Source organism: Punica granatum, chromosome 5 (assembly GCF_007655135.1).
Source record: "Punica granatum isolate Tunisia-2019 chromosome 5, ASM765513v2, whole genome shotgun sequence".
Classification (NCBI taxonomy): Eukaryota; Viridiplantae; Streptophyta; class Magnoliopsida; order Myrtales; family Lythraceae; genus Punica; species Punica granatum.
This window is the reverse complement of record NC_045131.1, coordinates 6837141-6859797: the sequence shown is the minus strand read 5'-3', so window position 1 is coordinate 6859797 and position 22657 is coordinate 6837141. Positions and strand designations below refer to the sequence as shown.

The following is a 22657-nucleotide window of genomic DNA, read 5'->3' as shown; positions in this document are numbered from 1 at the left end:
AAACCCTGCAAAGTATCCAAAACGATCAGCAAATTCTCAATATGGGGATAAGGATGCCACTCATGTATATAATTTATCCAGTCATATGATTGTCAACATCAATGATCGGCATAGGTTCTGGAGGTTTTCAGTTTGAATACAAGAAACAAAACAACCTAGGCTAACTATGATGGCCAACAAAATGAGCAAGATGGAGAAGGCGCAGCACTGACAGCAGCAGTCTCGAGCATGAATTCCTACTAACCTGAGCCGTCATCGCTAAGGACGGGACAGGAACAGATGAGTACACCAGATGAGTTGATTTGATTAAAAAAAAAAAAGGCCATAGACAACAAACTAAGCAGTAATCCTGGTTCTGTTTCAACGAGTGAAAATATTGAACAAAATTCCATCTGCAGGCAAGCGGAGTCTGCAATTGAATCTGCAAGATCAAAGTTGAGACATGATTAATATCATAACAGATACCGGGAGTAACCGACCATAACGATGGACAGAAGTTAAAAGGTTAGAAATTCTGATGACATCCATTCAAATCGATGACGACTTGATGAAGAAGCGGTCGCACCATGGTGGGCAAATTGGGCAATCTCTCTCGGGCCACAACAGGGATGGCACTGGGCAGACATACGGTACATGCCAGCACAGTCTTAAGTCATCCTCGGCGCCACAAGAAGGAAAAGGAAACAAGAAAAAGAAAGGGGAATCAAAAGGGGAAAAAAATTCATAAAAATCCCCAAAAGAAGCAACACGAGATTGAAGAATCATTACACGTGAGAAGAGCTGGGAAAATAGGAATTAATAAGCAATCTCAATTGAATTTGATGCCAAATTATGATTTTTTTGAAGACAATAAAAGGGAAAACAATATAAACTGGGGAGTCTTAAGTTAGGTTTAAGTCCTTACACTTAAATAACTGAATATTTGCCCGGTTGGGCTCCACCAGGAAGGGATAATGCGGCATTAGTGACGTCCTCCAAGACACGCTTGAGTTCCGCCTTAGCTCTCCTGACGGACTGCTCAGTGGGGCCCTCAATGAACAGGTAAAGCTTGCGTTCTCCTGCGCCTGGTATTCTTCCAGGTGGGAAAAACTGCCCTCGTGTAGTAATTGCTGCCCCAGTCCACTCCGAAATCGGGCCCAAAGTTTCCTTGTGCGTGACCTTCCAGCGGGCATTCTGCGGAAAGTCGTTAATCTCGAGCTCTGCTTCATAGTGCTCGGGCAAGGCATTTTGGATCTTCGCAAGATTATGTTGCAGATTGATGGCGGCAGCTATAGCAGCAGCACGAGCTGCCCCATCGTCAGGAAGCATAGAGACGTTACTGAGAATACTGGGAAGGGGATTTGACATTTGCTGGGCTTGAATTTGAAGAGCAGCTTGTTGTGAGATGTCTCCACCTGCCTTTCGAACCCCATCGTCTTCATTATCTGAATCCGATTTATCCTCCTCATATCCATACTCCTTTGCTTGCGCCTTCTTCGCTGCTCTCCTGACTTCATCCTCCTCTTCATTGAACTTGAAGCCGCTCCCTCCATAACCAGTCCCATGGGCTTGCTCCAGCCCCTGATTCACTTTAGCCATGAAGGCATCAGCAAGAGCTTTTAGGTCATCAGGAACAACTTGTTCTGAAAGCTCCAGGGCTTTAACAAGATCGGGTGCATATCTGGCCTCTTCCTCAGAGACGAATGTTATAGCACAGCCCTTTCGGCCAGCTCTACCTGTCCGACCCACTCGGTGAACGTAATCCTCATAATGGTTTGGAACATCAAAGTTGACGACCAGTTCAAGCTCCTTAACATCTAAACCTCTAGCTGCTATACTGGTCGCAATCAATAAGTTGCAGACGTTGCTCTTAAAGTCCGCTATGGTGGATTCTCTATCGGTCTGATCTTTAGCCCCATGAAGTGAAAGACAAGGATAACCATGCCTGAGCAGATCCCTGAACAAATCGTCACATTTCTCTTGCGAATGCACAAATATCAGTATTTTACCCTTCTCGTACCACTCCCCAAGCAATTCCAACAGTCTCAATAACCTTTCACTTTCAGGCCTCACCTCGACCAATTGAGTTATATCGTTGTTGACAACACTCCTTCCACCAACCTGAATTTCTACAGGCTTGTTCAGAACTTTACGGGCCAGAATCTCAACTTGACGAGGAAAAGTGGCAGAAAATAGCACTGTCTGACGATCTGGTCGTATATTTTGGACAATCCGAGTTATTTGCGGTTCAAAGCCCATGTCAAACATACGATCGGCTTCATCCATCACCAAATATGTGACCCTGCGTAGATTCGTTATCTTACCCCCACTAGTGCAAAGTATGTCGATCATCCTTCCAGGTGTGCAGACCACAATTTCTGTGCCCCGCTTCAACTCGCTGATCTGCTGGGCAACGCCTGAGCCTCCATAAACAGGAACACATCCGATGCCCATAGCCCTAGCAAACTTCTTTATATCGCTGTGAATCTGCTGGACGAGCTCCCTTGTAGGTGCCATCACAAGCCCAATGGGTCCATCTCCAGCCACTACGGGAGGCTGGTCCTTGATATGTCTCAACATTGGCAGAACGAATGCAAGGGTTTTACCAGAGCCAGTTTTAGCAATGCCAATGCAATCTCGCCCACTCATAATAATTGGCAACGCCTGAGCTTGAATTGGCATGGGCTTCTCATAGTCAAGCTTTCTTATGATCTCCAGGATTTTACTGGTAAGTCCGGTTTGGTGCCAAGTTTTAACTGGTCTAGGCACATCTCTTCCGTGGATCTTCAGTTCAAACTGTTTCCTGTAGGCAGTGACCTCTTCAGCTGTCATCCTAGAGATCTCCTTTACTTCAATATAGAAGTTTTTCCTAAATGGTTGGTAATCAATCTTAGAGTGATCGACTATGGACAACTTTTCAGCTTTCGTCTTCTTCACCCTCTTCATGAACTCATCGTCGTCTTCATCTTCTAAGGGATCACCTCCATCCTCCACATCCTCATAATCTGATTCTGAGTCCTCCCCCTGGATTATCCTTCCCATTGATTTATTCAGGCCATTCCTTGTCAGTTTACCATTAGTTTGATCAGATTTCTTACCAGCTTTCTTCGAATTCGGATCAATTTCAGGAACATTTGTTGCTTCCGGAGCACTGTTCAGCTTGTTCACCTCAGGCAACACCATCTCATTCATGAAGGCATCTAAAGGATCAATCTCCTCATCTGGGGCAGCATCACCAGTCTTGTTTTCTGAAACAGGCGCAGCATCTCCATTTTCAGAATCTACCACCATAGAATCTGCAGGTTCTTTGGCAAGCTTAGGAGCTGTATCTTCATCTTCATCTACATCCATATCTGCATCTGATTTCCCCATCTCTTCATCATCAGATTCCCCTTCGAGTGTCCAGGCCTTCCCAGATTTGGGTTTCTCTGCATTTGCCTCACCATGCTTTTCCCTCTCCAGTTCTTCCTTCTTTCTTTTTAACTCCTGCCACTCCTGAACTCTTCTCCTTCGCTTTTCCATCTCTTCATCAAGCCGTTTCTGCTCATCTTCCAACTCCTCTTCCCGGGTGAGCTTCTTCTCTGAGTCATCCTCCTCAGTCTTTTTCCTTGGGCTGCCCTCACTATGATCCCTGTGCCTACTGACCTTGCTCCTACCACACTCACGTTCTCTCCCCTCACGATCATCATCATCATCATCATCTTCTCGCTTCCGCCGTTTCCTCTCACTCTCTCTGGCATCGTCATCACTGTAATCGCTATCAGCTTCATGACGCCTCTCCCGTTCTCGCCTTCTGTCCCTCTCCTTATCTCTATCCCTATCCCTCTCACGGTCCTTCTTGTCCCTCTTCTCCCTCTCCCTTTCCTTCTCTCTCTCCCTTTCCCTTTCTTTTTCTTTCTCCCTTGCCCGTTCTCTCTTCTCCCTCTCCCTCTCCTCCTTCTCCCTCTCCCTTTCTCTCTTCTCCCTCTCCCTCTCCTCCTTCTCCCTCTCCCTTTCTCTCTCCCTTTCTTTTTCTTTCTCCCTTGCTCGTTCTCTCTTCTCCCTCTCCTTCTCCTTCTCCCTCTCCCTATCTCTGTCCTCTCTTTCCTTGTCCCTGTCCCTTTCCCTATCTTTCTTCTTTTCTCTAGCTCTTTCCTTTTCACTGTCACGAGCCCTGGCTCTATCCTTCTCCCTCTCCCTACGCTTATCCTTATCCCTGTCCCTCTCTCTCTCCCGCTCCCTCTCATACGTATCATCAGAGTCGCTGCTCTTCTCTCTTTCAGAGAGCCGACTCTCGCGCTCTCTCTTCTTTCGACGTCTCTCACGATCCCGATCGCGGTGACTCCTCTTCGAATCTCCGTCCTTCCTCTCCGAATCCTCCTTCCTAGACTTATGCTTTACCTCTTCCATCACCTATCGCAGCAAACCAGAAACGAGAATCACACACGCGTAAGTAGGTATTGAGATAAAAAATCGTAGCAATCATTAAGCAGATTGCAAAGCGAGCGAATAAAAAGCCGATTCCTGATTGGACTCCCTCAGAATTTCGGTAAGTTTTATGCCATGCAACAGAGAGCCGTGAGGTCAATTAAACCTGGTTCAAATACAATTCAGTATCAAAACATGCACGAAGCAAACTACCAGCATTCACGATTAAATCGATAAAATAATAACCGCAAATCAGAAAACAAAGCATGCAGCACTCCTCGCTGCCCTAGCCCTAACCCTAACCTAAGCCTAGCTCTGCAAAAGCAATCTTCCGAGCAGGTAATGGACCCCGAAAACCAAAGGATAGAGCCGAGGGCCCGGGATTACAGCCCCGGACCGCCGGAATTAATGGATTCGAACTCAAACCACAAAGAAAGAACTAGTAGCTCGAAGCAGGGACAGGGAAGGGAAGTAGTTTGTACCAGTTGAGCGGCGAGCTGGGACTTCGACGACAGGCCAGCGGCAGTGATTCCTTCAAGGAACCTATCAACTATCCCTCGACCTGGATGAACAGGATTTAGGATCAGAAAGAAGCCCGCTGATGAAGAAGACGAAGGCGAATATGGAGGAGGGAATAGAGAGCAGGAGAAGACGACGACGAAGCCGTCAGTTCGCGTGCGAGTCGAATTGGGTCGTCTTGATGAGCCCATCGCGGCTCTATTTGTACATGTCGGAAGAAATAGCCCATCAGCCGACTTCTCTTTTCTTCTTTCCTTTCCCTTTTCTCCTTAAATAAATTCGTTTAATTTGTGGATAAGCAAATTCGTTCGATTTAATTATTTTATTTATATATATTGTATGTATATGTGTGCATGTATAAATTAGGATCACTTATACAAAAAACTTATAATAACAAAATTAGGATTATTATCTAAAAGATCGTAAAATTTCCATTTTATCTCAAATATATATCTCAAGGATATTTTCACCATAAAATCATAAACTTTCAATCTAATCTCAAATTTACCATATTGTTAAAATTTATAGTAAATCTGTTGATATAACATGTTACTTCATAAAAAACTTTCAAATTAAATACATTATAAAATAAAAAATTTAGATTTTTTTTCAAAATAAAAATCCCAAAAATCTCGACATTAGGGGCTAACCAAGGCTAATAGCCTTGCCAGTGGCCATTGCCGGAGGATTAGGTGGCCATTATCCTACTGCAATATTTTGTGCTAAGAAGAATGTCCGCTTTATGGTAATTCAAAGCTATTCTGATTACTCCTATAGGTCGTCGTTGTACAATACTCAAGGCTTTAAGCTGAGTAGAAGGAACAACTTTTAATTTATCCGTCTAAGAGGTGGAATAAAATAACTCGGTTGAAGCGTAACGAACATACGTCTGTAATGAATTGTATTTCTCACAATAAGTTCCATTCTTCTACCCTTTCTCGAGAGTTGATTCGGCGCGTTCGCCTCCTAAGGTCAATAAAAATCTCGTGGAGAGGTTGGTGGACTTCAACAAGGACATTAGACTTGGTGAATCACATATAAATATAAAAGTATTTTTCATTTCTAGAAATTTTGCGATTCACAAATACTAAATTTGTATGACGAAGCTGCATAAGAAGAGCCCTACGAGGAATCGATTATCTGATATTAATTGTATGGTTATATTTTCACTTAGCAACCGTACATACAAAATCATACTTTTAGAATATACATATTTTTACCTGAAATTAAATTAAAACATTAAATTCGAAGCAATTATTAAATTAAACATTCATTTAAAGACCCTAAAAAAAATAGTTTTTCGAACAAAAAAATATGAGATAATAAATCTATTAATCACACTGGTAATTGGATAATAAAAAATATTCGTCACCTTTGAAGCGACGTCGTGTCGGTTGTCTCCTCCGACTGCTCAAGCGCTCGAGCTGACCACACACACTCCACAGCCCCGCCATAGATCTGAGCTCTCCCGACCGTCGCCTCCATGGCGTCTCCGAGGGGTGTAGTCATTACGGTACCTACTCTGGTGCTTTCCCTACTCGGAGCGGCCATCTTCCTCTTCTTCCTCTTCTTCTCCCTCTCGTCCTGCAATTGCCCCGCCCCTTCTGCTGTCGCACGCTCCTCCTCCCCCCCTTCCTGCGGCGGCCTCTGCGACTCAGCAAGCGGCAGCGGGGTATCGGTGGAGAGAGTGAGAACCTCGGTCGAGGACATAGAGTGGGTCAAGGACCAGATCCGAGTGAACGGGCTGCATATGGCGGAGAATGTGCTGAGGAAGGGGATTAATCCTCGCACCAGGGCTCAGCAGCTCGAAGATCTCAGAAAGTAAGCTTCCTCTCTCTCCCACCCTTTCCTTAGTTATACCATGTTCTTGGGCTTGCTCCCGTGGTTTGTGTCTGCTTAGCTTACCGGGCAGCTTCACCTGGTAGTAGTGTACTGTGATCGAGGATTGAAATCCTAAATGAGCTAGATTTATCGGTGTTTGATGTAATTTCTCCGAAAAAGTTCGAGCTTTTGGCTAAGAAAAGTGAAAATGTTCATCGAACATAGGCTTTGTCATGTTGGGTTGATGGGCACAGCAGAACTTAATGGATAGCTGGCGATTAGATGGAAATTGGACATTGAGATTCCGAATAGAAATGATTAGACAGACTGGGAAAAAGCATTAAAGAGGCACACCATTATTCTAGATCAGGAAGATCGGAACATCCGCAGCAAGTAGTTTCTCGTGTTTCGTTGAAGTTAGGATGACATTCCGTGATTAACACACAGATATCTGCACGTATAAATTGGAAAGATTGGATGTGCTAAACTGCGTTGTCTAGGTGGTCAAAGGAATAAATATCAGACTGGTTGGATTTAGTTCTCTTTTTCGTGCCTAAATTTCCAATCACTATTCGTACACTTATTAGACCAAGCAACAGCAGGTTTCTCAAATTTATCAGTCGGTTGTTGAAAACCTTGTTGAGCCAAAGCTGCTTATCTTTTACAGAACAAACATGGCAACTTGTTGGCATAGCTCCCTAATCAGCCAATAAATGTGCTTGTGTTTACATACCGATCATGTGGAGAATTGGATCTGCATTCTTCATTGCAATTTGGTTTCTGCATGACTGGAGTGATTCTCTTCATTGACTGTATGTGATAAGAAACTGCACCTCTCGATGTTCATCATGCAACTTGTAAAAGAAAGGATGTGTGAACCAGTTGCTCTGATGTTTTTCAGCTTCAAAGGAATATCACACTATGAAGAGCCAGAAGCTAGCAACCATACAGCCCTGCCGTGCCCTGGTGAGCTTCTCGTGGAAGAGCACCACAGCAATTATGGTGAGCCCTGGGCAGGTGGTCGAGATGTGTTTGAGTTTCTCGCAGAGGCCTCCCACCTCAAACCCGAATCGCGTGTTCTTGAAATTGGATGTGGAACACTCAGAGTAGGCGTACACTTTATTCGCTACTTGGAGCCTTCCCACTTCCACTGCCTCGAGAGGGACGAGCTCTCCTTAATGGCAGCCTTAAGATACGAACTTCCCTCCCAAGGCTTACTGCATAAGCGTCCCTTAATTGTCCGAGGAGAAGATATGGACTTCATGAAGTTCGGCTCCAAGGTGGTTTATGATTTGATTTATGCTAGTGCTGTGTTCTTGCACATGCCCGACAAGCTCGTCTGGGTCGGACTTGAGAGATTGGCAAGTAAATTGAAGCCTTACGAGGGGCGCATCTTCATCTCACATAATGTGAAGTTCTGCTCTAGATTAGGAGGCGAGGAGTGCACAAGGAGGCTTGCCAGTCTAGGGCTCGAGTATGTGGGAAAGCACACACATGATAGCCTGCTCTTTAACCACTATGAGATTTGGTTCGAGTTCAGACGGTCCAAGGCTTAGGATGCGGCAGACTAGATTGCCCTGTTTTGGGATTTTGTAACAGAGGAACAAAAAGAATCCTCGAGCAGCCTATGTTGTCTTGCGATGCTGCTTCTGACACTCAGTTTGCACATTCCAGGAGAGCTGCGTTATTCTCTGCTGATAACTTACAGAAGTGGAAGAGGAAGAGGATGATCAACCTTCAGTTTTCACTTGATCCGGACTGTACATTTACCTTATTGTTCGAAATTCTTTTGTAACTCGTGTTCTTGATATTCCAAGCCAGGAAATTATCGAGATAAACCGCTGCAGTGATACACTCTGTGCCGAATGCAAATCTACCCTGTGCCTATGATTCTGAATATTCCTGCTATTTGATATTGAGTTCATTTCCATGACATTTATCCCGTGGAAGCTTCCATTGTGCTTGTCAACTGGATTTGCTTCTTTGCTAAGATCGGCATCTGTTGCTTACGACTGTGAGATGACGATCCACTACAAATAATTTTCTGCGGAGATTCCGTTGGACTTTAGTTGGATAAATGAGCAAATTCTCTGAGTCATCTTAATGGAGGCAGTAAATAAAGGAATTCTTAACCTGTCCCACTCTTGTTTAATAAGAGAGTAAATTATACTAGTGGTACAAAAAGTTTTAATAATGTACCGGGTTGGTTCAAAAGTTTTTTTTGCTATTTGATGGTACAAAATGTTTCAAAGTTGTAACATGATAGTACAAACTGTCATCTTGTCATTAACGCCGTCAAGCCGACGCTGATTGTGCAAAATCGGTTTTTGTGAAACGTTACATGATGACGCAAAATATTTTGAAATTATAACTTAATAGTACAAAATGTTTTACATAAATTACACGATGGTGTAAAATTTACAGTCTTATAAAGGACGACTTGACAACGTCAATGGCGAGATAACGGTTTGTACTATCATGTTACTTTGAAACATTTTGTATCATTAAATAGCAAAAAAAACTTTTTGAACAAACCTGATACATTATTAAAAATTTTTTGGATCACTAGTGTAATTAACCCTTAATAATAATACAGTGCTTGGAATTTATGCAGCATGGCTTTAATTTCATGACTAAATTATTCATCCACTACTATCTTCAGGATAAGAACTGTGATTAAATATTAGAGAGATCATCTGAAAGCAACCTTAATTTCCACATCTAAAGTTGTGTCACAACCCACTACAGATGCTTTCTGGTCTGAGCAGGAACTGAGACGATCTTTGCCACAGCGATAGATAGCCCTATGTCTTCTTCCTTCCATGGCCCTATATAAGCAGCTTCACCGATTGCGAGACTCAAAAACTTGCAAGAGATGGCTAGATTCATTACCTTCGGCTTCCTCCTCGTCCTGCTCATCTTCTCTGGTAATTCAAACTACGTTTTCTATTTTCCTAAACTGCAAGTGTATCTGATACTGTCTGCATATGTAATAACCTGCCCTCGGGGTTTCTCTTCGCTCAAACATATGAAAGTCAGCATCACTTTTTCTTAATACTAACAGAAGCCTCCAAATTCTAATACTAACAGAAGCCTGCTTACAAGATGATTCATGCATTCAGCAGAGATTCGGTGCTGACACTTTACCTGACTATGCTCGGCAAATAATTGTATTTTTGTCGACAGGTCATGATGACCGGAAAAGGGTTCGTTTTGCTGAAGCGAAAGACTGCCACAAAGTGTGGAACTGCCGAGGATACGACCGGTGCCGAGAAGACTGCCAGAACCGGTTCGCTGGGCGGGGCGCTTGCGATCTGTACACCGCTCCTCCAGTTCCAAAGCAGTGCTTCTGCGCATATCACTGCTAATGATCAGTGGAAACAAACATGTGAGTGATATACAACACTATATAGATATATCATAAGAAGGTAGTATATGTGTACAGGAGGTTTGGTCGGGGGAGTCTTAAAATTTTGGTTCTGCAAAGTTTCTAGTCATCAGTCTTTCTGCTAAACGGTTTATGGTTATCGGTCTGTTCCATAGATTGTAATGTAAAATAATGTCAATATCATGTGAGAAAAGCTGTGTGAAGAACTTCTCTCTCTTCTTTCTGTTTTTTTCTTTCCTGCTGTGCACACATGATATTCGAAAACCCAACGAACCCGATTAATTCCATTTCAAGTTGATTATGCTTCAATGCTACTAAGGAATAAGACTCCCAATTGTAAACTAAACCAAGGTGGTGTTTGATAAATTAAATTTTTAGCACTTATTAAACTGAAGATGTTTAATAATACAAATCTCACAAATAAGATCTATTTATCGTAGTTATGGGAACCTATTTATTTTTTTTGATGATTCGCTCAACCAAAATAAGCACTTTTAGATATTTACATCGGTTCCCATCTTTTTCGAAATCACAAATATATCCCATCTTCTCCTAATCGAGAGAGAAGAAGATCTTAGCAGCGACAGAACTAGGGGTGTGAGAGTGCTACCATGGTGGCTCGTCGGTCGCCCACCATTGTCGGAAGTGAGGTCGGCACTGTTGCGAAGATCTCTCACGTTTCTCTCTTTTCGCGTTGAAGAGAGAGGATGGGAAAGAGTGGTAGCTCACTGCCAGCGGCAGCTCACCTAGCAATGGTGGCCGGCGACAAGCAAGCACGCCCCATCTCCTTTGCAATCGTACTTCTTTTTTTTTATGTTCTAAAATAATATAATATAAAATCGTACTTTTTCAAAAAATATATATATAATTGTGAGTTAAAAGTGAATAAAAAAGCCTTAAATTTTTAGCACTTATAATTAAGTTAAATTAAATACATGTTAAGTATCGAATCACCTAAATCGATTCTATATCATTACATTTTAGTTTGTCTTTGCTTCAGCTTGGTTCTATTGGTCTCAAAATGCTTGGTCGTGGAACTTCCTTGATTTTTCAGTTTTCTCGCATATTTGATGCAAAAGGGTAATAGAAGATTTTTTAATTTATTAGTAAGAACGATTTTAACATAGAAAGAGGGGGAAAAAAAACTTAAATAAGACTTAGAGTGGACTTAGAGTGGACTTAGGGTGGACTTGTGAGCTAATTCTACCCTCTGTCATCATGAGTAGGCTCCAAGACAAAGCTCATGCATGCCACGTCACCAGATAGGGCCCACACGGATGACGTGAAAGCAGTTAAAAGTCATGATATTAAAATTTAAGGTAAATTGCACTGGTAATCCAAAAAATTTTACAAATATGGTATAAAATTTTTTTTTGCTACTTAATGATATAAAATATTTCGAAATTGTTTCAATATAGTATAAACCGTCATCTCGATATTGACGCCATCAAACCGTCATTGACAAGATCTGTAAATTTTGCACCATCATGTAACTTACGTAAAATATTTTGTATTATTAAGTTACAACTTCAAAATATTTTGTACCGTCATATAACGTCTCACAAAAACTGGTTTTGCACCATCAACGTCGATTTGATGGCGTTAATGGCGAAATGACGGTTTGTACAATACTGAAACAACTTTGAAACATTTTGTACCATTAAGTAAAAAAAAACTTTTTATACCATATTGAAATATTTGTAAAATTTTTTGGATCATCAGTGCAATTTACCCATAGAATTTATCGATAGAACCCTATCGGGGTCCCATTCCCAATCAGAGCAGAAAATACTACGGCCGACCATCTAAAGCTTAGGCATTGGATCAAAGATGTCCCCACTTTTAAACGAGCTACATCTAACGGCCTCAGGACCGCCTCCGGGCGGTCTTGCCCCGTGATAGAGGGTCTCCCTCCAATACTTCTATTTAAAAGAGAAATGATAGGAAAAAACTCGTAACACCTTCTCTTGAACATACAAAATCCTAAGGTGCAATCAGTAAAAATAAAATGCTCCATACCTTCAATTTCAATTTATTATTATTTATTGCCACGTAGTGTTTTTTACTTGCAATAGCATGTCACCGACAAGTCACAGAAAGACAAAATAATTCTCTTCGAATATTTCGTACCACTTCATATAATTTACTTACGAGGTAATAATATTTAGGTGGATAGTTTCCTCTCTCTCTCTCTCTCTCGCTCCTTAGAGAGAGAAACTTCTCTCTAACTGAATTAGGCGGGCAAACTCACTTCTGCTTGCGTTCATCATCCGCGGTCAGATTTGATCATTTCTTGAGCTCGATTCGTTCAGTTTGTGCTGGCACGATCAATTCGATTTGATCTTTGCTTGCTCCAGATTGATTAGATGGATCTTTGAGTTGTTGCACTGAACTCTGTGGGGACGATTATGAGTGAGATGAAGCTCAGTTCGGCGATTCCGAGTGGAAATGACGACAGCAGATCGTGCAGCCAGAAGCTGTTTGGAGTTCCGGAGAAGCCACCACTTGAATTCTACGAGCCTGTTATGCTAAATGGCCGACGAGTAGTACTACTGCCTAAATCGGTCATCGATGAGGACCAAGCTCCTTGGAAGAACGCTCTTGTCGGACAATTAATAGGCAAGAAGGTCAAATTTGGTAAAATTCACTCAACAGCTAACTTTCTTTGGATCGGAAGGGACCTGTTAGTACCATGGAAATGGATAATGGGCTGATTCTGTTCAATTTTATCTCATCCGAGGTCAAAGATTGGGTTCTACATTCTGGTCCTTGGCATATTCAGCATTGTCCGCTGATTCTTCGTCCTTGGGAGAAGGGGATTCAAGCTATCTCGCTTGACAAGCGGGGTATGCCTATCTGGGTTAAACTCCTGAAGGTGCCATTGGAGCTCATGTCCCCTTTAGGCTTGAGTTACATTGATAGCTGGGTAGGAAAGCCTCTTTGTTTAGAAAGAGATTCCGGGGGCTTTGGTAAAGCTAATTCTGTGAAGATACGTGTGGAAATTATGAGAGACGCTGAGTTGCCCAGCCAAATTGAAGTTGCGCTTGGGGAAGATGAGATAGTGATGATTGATGTTGAGTACCCTTGGTGCGAAATAGCTAAAAAGAAAACAGTTGTTGGTCCTAAGCAGAAGTAGGTGAAGAAAAATAATGAGGAGATGTCTTTGGTTACCAATCTGCCTGTCTCTAACGAAGGGAAAATCTCGCCTCATGGTTCCCCTACGAAGCAGGTGTGTGTTACCGATGTGGAAATAAGGCAGTGGAAGAAGAGAGCATGCCTTCTGCCCCAAGTCCCGTTCTGTCTCCCGGTTTTCATAGAGCCATAACTATGCCTGAGTCTTTGGTTACTAGGAATGGCTCATCTCCTGGGAAGAACTCACTTAAAGGTAAAGATGGGTTGGAAACTAGTAATATGTTCTCTATGCTAGATAGGGCTGCAGATAATAATAGCTCTATGAAGCATACCTGTACCAAGACCTCTCTAAAGAAGCAAAGGAAGGCTGCACAGAATTGTGCTATCATGATGCAGAACATCACTCAGAAACAACCAAAAAACAAGGAGGGAGGGGGGGGGAGTGAAGCTGGTCAGAGTAACCAGGCATTAGCCTCTAGCTCCTTTTCTAATGGTTAGAGTCCTCGTATGGAACATTAGGAGCCCGTTTGTTTTCAAAGTCGTGGTTTAAGATTTTATTTTAACTTTAACTCAATACACTACACAACAAAACACACATTTCAAAAGTCAAACTGGTGGGCCCCATATATTATTAAACATACAATCCCATTATAATTAATTATCTATACCTTCCATTCATTCCAATATTATCGGTTTCCTCTTATTTCCGCATTCCATATTGCATTTGCAATACAATTACGTAATGCATCCATTTCCCTGCTTCTCATGTCTACATCAACCCGATCCCCAGTTAGATGAGGAGGATTTCGAAATTCATCGTAATATTCCCATGCATTTCCATACTCTTCGAATAATCTATCGTGATAATTATTAAGCCGAATGAAATTGTGCAACACGAAGCATGCAAGAGTAATTTGTCCTTGGTGAATCGGGCCATAATTTGACATTGTCCGCAGTATTGTAAATCTGTTCTTCAGCACCTCAAAACACCGTTCGATAACATTACGAACGGATGCGTGACGCTGATTGAATAACTCTTTCTTCGTCGTTAATGGGGTGTCGTCATTATAATCACTGCGGTGATACCTTTGGCCTTTGTAAGGAGCCAGATAACCGGGAATATTAGGGAATCCCGTATCGACTACATAATATCGTTCTGCAAGCACAAATGTAGATCTAAGATATAACAGTAGTGGAATGTATTTATGAAAATACATACGCGATTGACAAGGGAACATACGATATGAGCATGAAGAACTTACCGCCATATGGTGCAAGAAATAATTCCAATGTAGCGGCATCGGACAGAATTCGAGAGTCATGAGCAGAACCCTTCCATCCAGTGACGACATAAGTGAACATCATGTTATGCGAACAAGCGGCGAGTACATTTTGCGTAATCTCGTTATTTCGATCGCGATACGCGCCTCTCACCGATGATGGAACACAAGCAGACACATGGGTCCCATCGATTGCTCCAATGCAATTCTACAATAATAATGAAAAGAATAAGAATTACATTATAAAGCAAAAAAAATTAGTGGTATTTTAATTTATCACATGTACGACACATACCTGAAAGAATGGGTACCATTTTCGGCTACTCTGAATTTTCAGCTACACATCAACGTTCCTCCGTCTTATATACGTTGGTGACAACGAATGAATTCCATGAGCTATTACCTTGATGACTCGTAACACCGTCTCCTTAGAATGCTGAAATCGTTCGGCAACCACGGCCAAGCGAGTACTATGTGCAACTATCATTAAGAACATGCCGACCATCTCCTCGACGGTCATACCATTCATGCTATTTCTGATTCCACAGTTTGCTCTTAGCGTATCGCACAGGTTATGAAATACGTGAGGGTTCATCCTGAAATTCTCGTAACACCTTGTGTCATTGCCAAGAACTTCCTCTATGTAATATCTGCCTTGTAGACGTGAGGTTCAACAAGGAATGTTGCGCGGGACATTTTCTTCGGCCGCTGCAATCTCCAGCGCCAGATAAATCCCCATAAGTTGGGCATCTCTTGATTGGTTATCATTTTGTCGTGAATTCTCGTGTCTTGACATTGTGTGTTCCCTTTAGCTTAGCGAATTATATCGACAAACAAGATGACAGATTACCAAAAGCATAGAATTGAAATGATATGGTCAAAGGAAGAAGGATTCAAATGTAAAACAAATGCAAGTGCAATGCACAAACATCGTAATTGCATGTCACAAGAGTCACATAAAACAAACACATAGTTCAAGCAAAGTAATAGCACACGCAACAAATATAAAACAAAGGTTTGGTAAATGACATAACAAATAAACTCTTAGTTATAAAGATATATCGCAGTAGACGATGGACCGTGGCCGTTCAAGGGTCAAGCAGGCTATAAACCCATGGCAACCTTGTATCATCGAGAAGGCACATGAACATACGCCGTGTGTGCTCCTCCCTTGAAAGTCGATCACTATCCACGAGATACTCTTTTATGGACATGGATGGACGCATCTTATTGAGCACATCCATCGCCTCCTCGATGCTGCCCTTCGCCGGTTTGTCGGGGCTCGTCACGGATTTGCTTTTCTTCGTTTCAGGAGGGGTACAATTTCTGTCCTTGTCCCTATTGCTGAGATTGCACTTCAACATCTCCAGGCACTCATGCAACCGCGAGCCGGTGGTCGAACTCCTTTTGCGCACACGACAACGGGACCCAGTAACAACTGGTTCGGTAACCTCATGAACGGGGTCATCACTATCACCGGATCCCTCTTCAAGATTGATCGGTTCTTTCCCACGGCTTGACGCTGCTGCTAGGAACTCCTCTTCCATGCGTGCATATGTTTCTGGGCTCTTTGGTGGGTCGGTGGATGAAATTCGTAATGCACCTGTTGCTGTCTTAGACTTGAACAACTCTTTTAATGATGTGTAATGCTTGCAACCTTTGTTCTGAAAAGTCTTTAAGCTGCTGTTCTTCTACATGTTTAAAAAAAACGCAACAAATATAAAAGTATGAACTACTTTATGTGGAAAATTACAAACTGAAAAAAGTGTCAGAAGTAAATGTTAGTGTTACTATACCTTAATAAACTTGTCCCGGACATCAGCATTCGCCTTTACGGTATTGGTTGTCTCATCCCAGTCGATTCCAGTGTGCGCAATCAGCTCGGTGAACTGCGTGTATTGGATCCTCAGTCTTCGTAGTTTCTGCCGCAACTTGTTGGCGTCGAGAATGGTGCCTGGAAATTGCTCTTCCAGCTCCTTATTCATTTGTTCCCAGTCCCTGGCTTTCCAATATGTTGTATGCGTCCTTGTGAACTTCTCGAGCAAGATGGTAATGAAAGCGTTCTCCAGCGCTTCAGTCCACTCAAGTACGCCTTCACCCTTGAGGGCCATGTTTTTGAAACAATTATAACAACAACTTATAAAGCCACGTACAATAAAATATGACAAACAACAATGTTTGTGTGCACTTGTTGAAAATTCAGCACAAAAACAGACATATAAATATGCAGGCAAGGCAACATCTTCAGTTCAAACAACAGAGAATATGTCCAAATTCAACGTACAGAACCAAGTATTTTCCCAACCTAAATTCAGCACATATCGAATAAATTCAGCACAATCACTAAGATGTACACACTGATACAATGGATTTGCGAATGCCAGATGTTTGTTGATCCATTAACACCAATAAAAAGTATTACTTGAAGTTAACTTGTGCATATGCGTATGTTGATGCTGTAAAGAAGCATTTACTTGGCCAACGAACAGTAAAGCTAAAAATTGATACTCATCAGTCAAACCATTCCGTTCATCAAGCCATGCTATTGATCAGTATGCGAAACTACAGAAAGTTCATCTGACATCTGAGAAGCATTTACTTTTGATGAACAGCACAGGACAAAAGCAAAAGCAACGATTACATTGTAATGCTATTTCTATTAAGCCCTTCACAGACATTTCATCGAGCATGTGTGCTGCCTGTGACCAGGGGAACGAAACAAATGCAATGAGGAAGGTTTCAGCAAAACAGATCAGTATTCCAATCCAAAGCAGCCGGAATCGACAAATTGACCAACAGCAACAACAAAATCCACCGCACAAATGTACACAGAAAGCAATCAAACTGAAATCGACCAAAAATCATCAGCAACTTCGACCAACAGCATGGGCGAAGAACTATCATCAACCCGGCATAAAAATTGGGAAAAATCATAGAATGTAACTTGAAATTGGTGGAAGAAAGTACTTTTCACTTCGATATGGAATTGGCTTCGGACGAAGACGCCTCTTATACCGTAACACCCACTGGTAAGGGCCCGACAAAATTTGACGGCTGTCCACTGATTCCACTGACGACCGAATTCTGCAGGGGGGACTATGCGGTTTCACGCATTCGTAGAGGATAGGGATCGTGCGGTAGAACCGACAGATTCGCGGATTAAAGCTTAAAGGATGTAGATCACAGAAGGAAAAAAGTGGGGGAGGCAGCGAGGTGTCTGAAGAGTAGAAAAACGTTGGGTAGGGGCCTCTCCTGTTCAGTCAAACTAAGAACTGGCCTTTGCACGGCTTGGGGTGTGGTGGGGGGCAAGGGTAGAGACAGGTTGGTGGACCCCACAAACGGGCAAATTTATTTTTGTCTTCTTCTACAATCAAAATTACAATCACAAATTCTTAACTTTTAACTCCGAAAACAAACGCATGGTAGGGGTTTTAATAAGTCCCGAAAGCACAGGGAAGTCATGTCCCTAGTGCAGAAGTATAAAGTAAATATCGTGTGCATTCTAGAGACCAGAGTGCAGGAGCAAAATGTGGGTAAGATCAAGAGGTTTTCTTCAAAAATTGGAAAATGGTTCACAAGTATTCTCAAGGCCCACTTGGTTGAATTTGGATCCTATATGATGAAACTATTGCTCTTTCTGTTGTAGAGAGCCTGGATCAATGCATACACTGTCCTGTGAAGTATGAGTTAGCTTCTGTGAAATATTGGCTCTCTGTGGTTTATCCAGCTGACTCCCCTAATGAGAGGCTTAGACTATGGGACTCTATACGAAATCTCAAAGTTCTTGTGCGGAGCAACCCTTGGATGGTGGCCAGTAATTTCAACACTATCAAAGATGCTTGTGAAGCTAGTAATGCTGAAGAAGGCTCCTTTCAAGGCATGGATGACTTCATGATATTGCTTGAACACACTGAGTTGCAAGACCACAAATGGTTAGGTAGTCTCTTCACTTGGTCTAATAAGAGGGTTGAAGGATTGTCGCAAAAAGCTGGATAGAGTCCTTGTCAATGAAGGTTGGGTGAGTTCTTTTCCGGATGCTACCATTGAATTCCTTCCCCCATTAGTCACAGACCATTGCTCAAGTTTCACCATTGTAGTACAACAAAAGGTGGTCCCCAAAAGCTCTTTTAAAATTTTCAACTACTGGATTAGTCATGAGAAGTTTCCTATGGTGGTCAAAGAGAGTTGGGACTTACCATTCAGTGGCACTGCTATGTATATTTTGTGCAAAAAATTAAGGGCTCTCAAGTCATCCCTGAAGAAACTCAATAGAGATTTTTTTCAGATATTTCAGGAAGAACTAGTAAAACTCGGGAGTTTCTGCAAGAAGTTCAGTCTGAGATCTTGCAAGGAAGGTGGGATTCTGGTACCTTGTCCGCTGAGAAAGATCTATAGAAAAACTACTCTGAACTATGTGCAGCTGAGGAAGCCTTCTATAAACAGAAGGCTAGGGTTCGATGGCTAGCTCTTGGAGACCAGAACACAGTTTTTTTTTTCCCCATAAAATGGTAAAAGTCAGGAAAGCAAAAAATTCTGTAAGGGTTCTCTACACGGATGTGGGACAGAAGTTGGAGGATCCTTCTTTAATTGCTGATGAAGCAGTTAGATTTTATCAAAAACTGCTAGGTACTACAGATCCAGTTGTCAATGGAGGAGACGTTTCTACCTTACAATCCCTCCTAAACTACAAGGTTCTGGAGAATTTTGCACGTGATCTTATCAATCCTGTCACTGAAGATGAGATAAAGTCAGCCTTATGGTCTATGAATGGGGACAGAGCACCGGGGCTAGATGGCTATACTGCTCAATTTTTCAAAGCCTCCAAGCAAGGATTTTATTGCTTCCGTCCTCAATTTCTTTCAAAGTGGCAAATTATTGGGTGAGATACTCAATACCTGCATTAGTCTTATTCCCGAAATTGCAAATCTCACAACAATGACTGAATTTCGGCCTATCTCTTGCTATAACGTGTTGTATAAATGCATTATCATCTTCAGTAGACTCAAATCATTCTTATCTGATTTCATCTCGTTTAATCAAAGTGCGTTTGTTGAGGGAAGGAGGATAAGAGATAACATCATGCTAGCACGTGAATGAATGAAGTGCTATAAGAGAGTTGGAGCCAGTCCTTGTTGTGCTATTGTGGCTGATGTAATGAAAGCCTTTGACTCAGTTGATTGGAGATTCAATATTAATATCTTAGAAGCTATTCAGGTGCTTACATAATTTATCACTTGGGTTAAAGCATGTATTACATGGCCTAAATACTCTGTTACTGTGAATGGGACCGTGCATGGTTATTTTGCTGGTTCAATGGGTTTTAGACAGGGAGATCCGCTCTCCCCCTACTTATTTGTTATGGCCATCGAAGTGCTCTCCAAATTGTTAGACAAAGCTATAGCTGAGGAAAACTCGCTTTTCATCCCAATTGTTCCAAGATTAGGCTTACTCATTTGACCTTTGCGGACGACTTGCTCGTCTTCTTAAAAGGAGAGCTTACTTCCATCAAAGCTATCCTTGATATATTCACCGTCTTTTATAAGATGTCGGGGTTGAGATTAAATCCCTCGAAAACAGAGTTATATTATGCTGGTCTTAGCAATGAACACATTGGGGTTATGCTACAACTCAGTGGATTCAGGGCTGGTTCTCTGCCTGTAAGATATCTTGGGGTCCCATTGATTCTGGGAAGGCTACCAGAAGATTACTAGCAGAATTGATAGCTGGGGAGTTAAAAAGCTTTCCTATGCTGGTCAGCTTCAATTGGTGCAATCTGTTCTCCACTCCCTTCTCAACTTTTGGTGTAATGCTTTTATCTTGCCTTAAAAAGTCCTTAATTGAGCAAAAGTGTAAAAGCTTCCTTTGGAAGGGCAATAGTTCTGATGCAAAAGGGGCAAAGGCAAATTGGGATTTGGTTTGTCTTCCAAAGAAAGAAGGAGGGTTAGGAGTTAAGAATGTCAATATTTGGAACGAAGCATGCATTCTCAGGTTCATTTGGCTCCTTTTCAAGAAAGCGGGATCTGTTTGCATAGCATGGATGGAGGCTTATTAGTATTACATTAAAGGAAGGAGTTTTTGGTCTTTGCAGGTACCTAGCTCCTGTTCTTATTCTTGGAGGAAGAATCTTACAACTGAGAAATTAGGCATTCCCTCTCATCACTCATGTGATTGGGGATGGAAAGGATGCTTTATTCTGGCTTGATAATTGGTGTAGTGTCAGTCCTCTCACTTAATGTATCTCTGGTAGGCCTGATGGTTTGATGCAGCAAACAAAAGTTGCAGATATTCTTTCTCTTGGGCCTAGAAGTCGTATTTGGAGAATTCTAAATCCTCATGTAGTTGTTCTTGTCCAAAATCATGTCCTTATCCAGGGCAAGAGGGATGAAGTCAGGTGGATTGCTGATAAGAAGGTAGAGTTTACCATTTCTAGTGCCTGGAATGCATTGAGAACGAAGAGTAGCAAGGTCGAATGGCACAAACTTACTCGGTTCTATCTAAGTATTCCAAAACACTGTTTTATCAGTTGGATGACCTTACACAATAGGCTAGCAACTAAAGACAGAATCGCAAGGTTTGTTGTACAAGTAGATCTCGCTCGTGTCTACTGTCACGAGGAGAATGAAACTAGAAGCCGCGTTTTCTTTACTTGTCCCGTCACAAAGAGGTTCTGGAGTCGAGCTCTTAATGCAGCAGGTGTTACCAGGGCAATTGGTGATTGGGAGCATGAACTTGCTTGGGCTGTGCGACAGCTTAAAGGAAAATCAATTACAGCACTGTTAAGAAAGCTAGTTTGGCATTCCTATGCGTATCATATTTGGAAGGCCAAGAATGAAAAGGTATTCTCTGGTGAGTAGCTTCATCTCTGAGTTAGTTTGAGTGTTATGTATGCCACTTTTGCTCAATTGTTTCTTCTGAAGCTTTTTTATTCTCGGGGCTTCTCATGTTGTTGGGAGACTGTGGGCTCCTTTTGTAGACAGAGATGGACTTTATTTTGTTTCTATGTATATCAATAAAGGAGCGCCACTTACTGGGCGAAAAAAAATAAATTTACTTATGAGGTTACTAAATTACCTACACTTTTAATAATTTATCTGAATTTCTTTTACTATTACTAATAATTTGAGTAAATTATTTTTTTTCGATGGGTAGTTAATTACTTTGATTTTGTGTAAATTACCTAAGTAAATTACTATTTGGTCGGGGGAATTACAACCCATTATGCCAAATATACTTATACTTTCGAGTAAATTACTTTCATATCTGGAAAAGGAATTTACATGCACTTCAGTAATTTACTTGGAGTTTTAATAATTTCCTTATCTATAATATTATATAAAGCCAAAAGCTCCCCTTTTAGTGTCACTTTTATCTTCCAAAATGCTCTACATTCTCTCTAATTAATTACTACCACTATATTTTGAATAATTTAGTAATTTCATCAAGTAACTTCCAAGTCTATTTATTCACTTCTCTCTCCACCTCTCACTCTCTCTTTCTGTTTCTCTAACTTGCCCCCTTCTTATTTTCCATTTTTGCTTAATCATTTCTATCCTTTTTTTTTGTCCGTGCGTAGTTTTGTCTAGTATTATGAAGACATCAAGAAAATTACTATTAATTTGAGAATTATAAAAAGTTTATGAGAATATTATATACCATGTACAATTTTTTCCTTTGAAATTTAATAGCTTAGCATTTATTGTGACCCTAGAAAAAGGGACTGCGTAGGCCATTGAGCCATGCAATTAGCACAAGAAGGTGTGTCGAACCTCAACAAATCATCTTTGCTTAACTAAGGCTTTGCTAGCACTAACGAGATTGGCAACCTGTGGAGCGCACTTGGTATGCGACGCGAGGAGCCAGCAAACCGTCTCCGAGTCTATCTCCAAAATAATTATCTTATGCCCAACATCCCAAACATGCCTCAGACCGATAAAAGCATCCCATGATTATTTGGTTGAAAATACATGTATCAGAACATGTAAGTAATGTACTCGTATTTTTCTCAAGTAAGTTATTTGATCTCGTGTAATTTACTTGAATCATGAGTAATTTATTTGTAAATTTTCAAATAAATAATTATAAATACCATACATGCATTTTATGTATATATGTATCATGCAAATCTCAATCA

The 22657-nt window shown here is 41.6% G+C and overlaps 3 protein-coding genes across 6 annotated transcripts; 2 read left to right on the top strand and 1 right to left on the bottom strand.

Moving 5' to 3' along the window:
- Positions 1-42: 42 nt before the first annotated feature.
- Positions 43-5136, bottom strand: LOC116208863 (DEAD-box ATP-dependent RNA helicase 42). 4 transcript variants are annotated; one of them, XR_004157144.1, is made up of 3 exons: positions 4869-5136; positions 566-4371; positions 43-421 (listed from the first exon to the last, which is right to left on the bottom strand). XR_004157144.1 is itself a non-coding variant. In XM_031542428.1 (3 exons), exons 1-2 carry the CDS (start codon positions 5094-5096, stop codon positions 907-909), a joined length of 3693 nt encoding a protein of 1230 aa, XP_031398288.1. In that variant the 5' UTR covers positions 5097-5136; the 3' UTR covers positions 43-421; positions 905-906. The 4 variants fall into 4 exon arrangements, 2 of the variants coding, with proteins under 2 accessions (XP_031398288.1, XP_031398287.1); XR_004157145.1 differs by having other exon boundaries at positions 566-4552; positions 4869-5010; XM_031542428.1 differs by having other exon boundaries at positions 905-4371.
- A 1162-nt stretch (positions 5137-6298) lies between these two features.
- On the top strand, positions 6299-8665 carry LOC116208864. The gene is made up of 2 exons (XM_031542430.1): positions 6299-6726; positions 7628-8665. Exons 1-2 carry the CDS (start codon positions 6389-6391, stop codon positions 8280-8282), a joined length of 993 nt encoding a protein of 330 aa, XP_031398290.1. The 5' UTR covers positions 6299-6388; the 3' UTR covers positions 8283-8665.
- An 802-nt stretch (positions 8666-9467) lies between these two features.
- On the top strand, positions 9468-10329 carry LOC116208713 (putative defensin-like protein 184). Its single transcript, XM_031542259.1, has 2 exons — positions 9468-9653; positions 9913-10329. Exons 1-2 carry the CDS (start codon positions 9602-9604, stop codon positions 10092-10094), a joined length of 234 nt encoding a protein of 77 aa, XP_031398119.1. The 5' UTR covers positions 9468-9601; the 3' UTR covers positions 10095-10329.
- The last annotated feature ends 12328 nt before the right edge of the window (positions 10330-22657 follow it).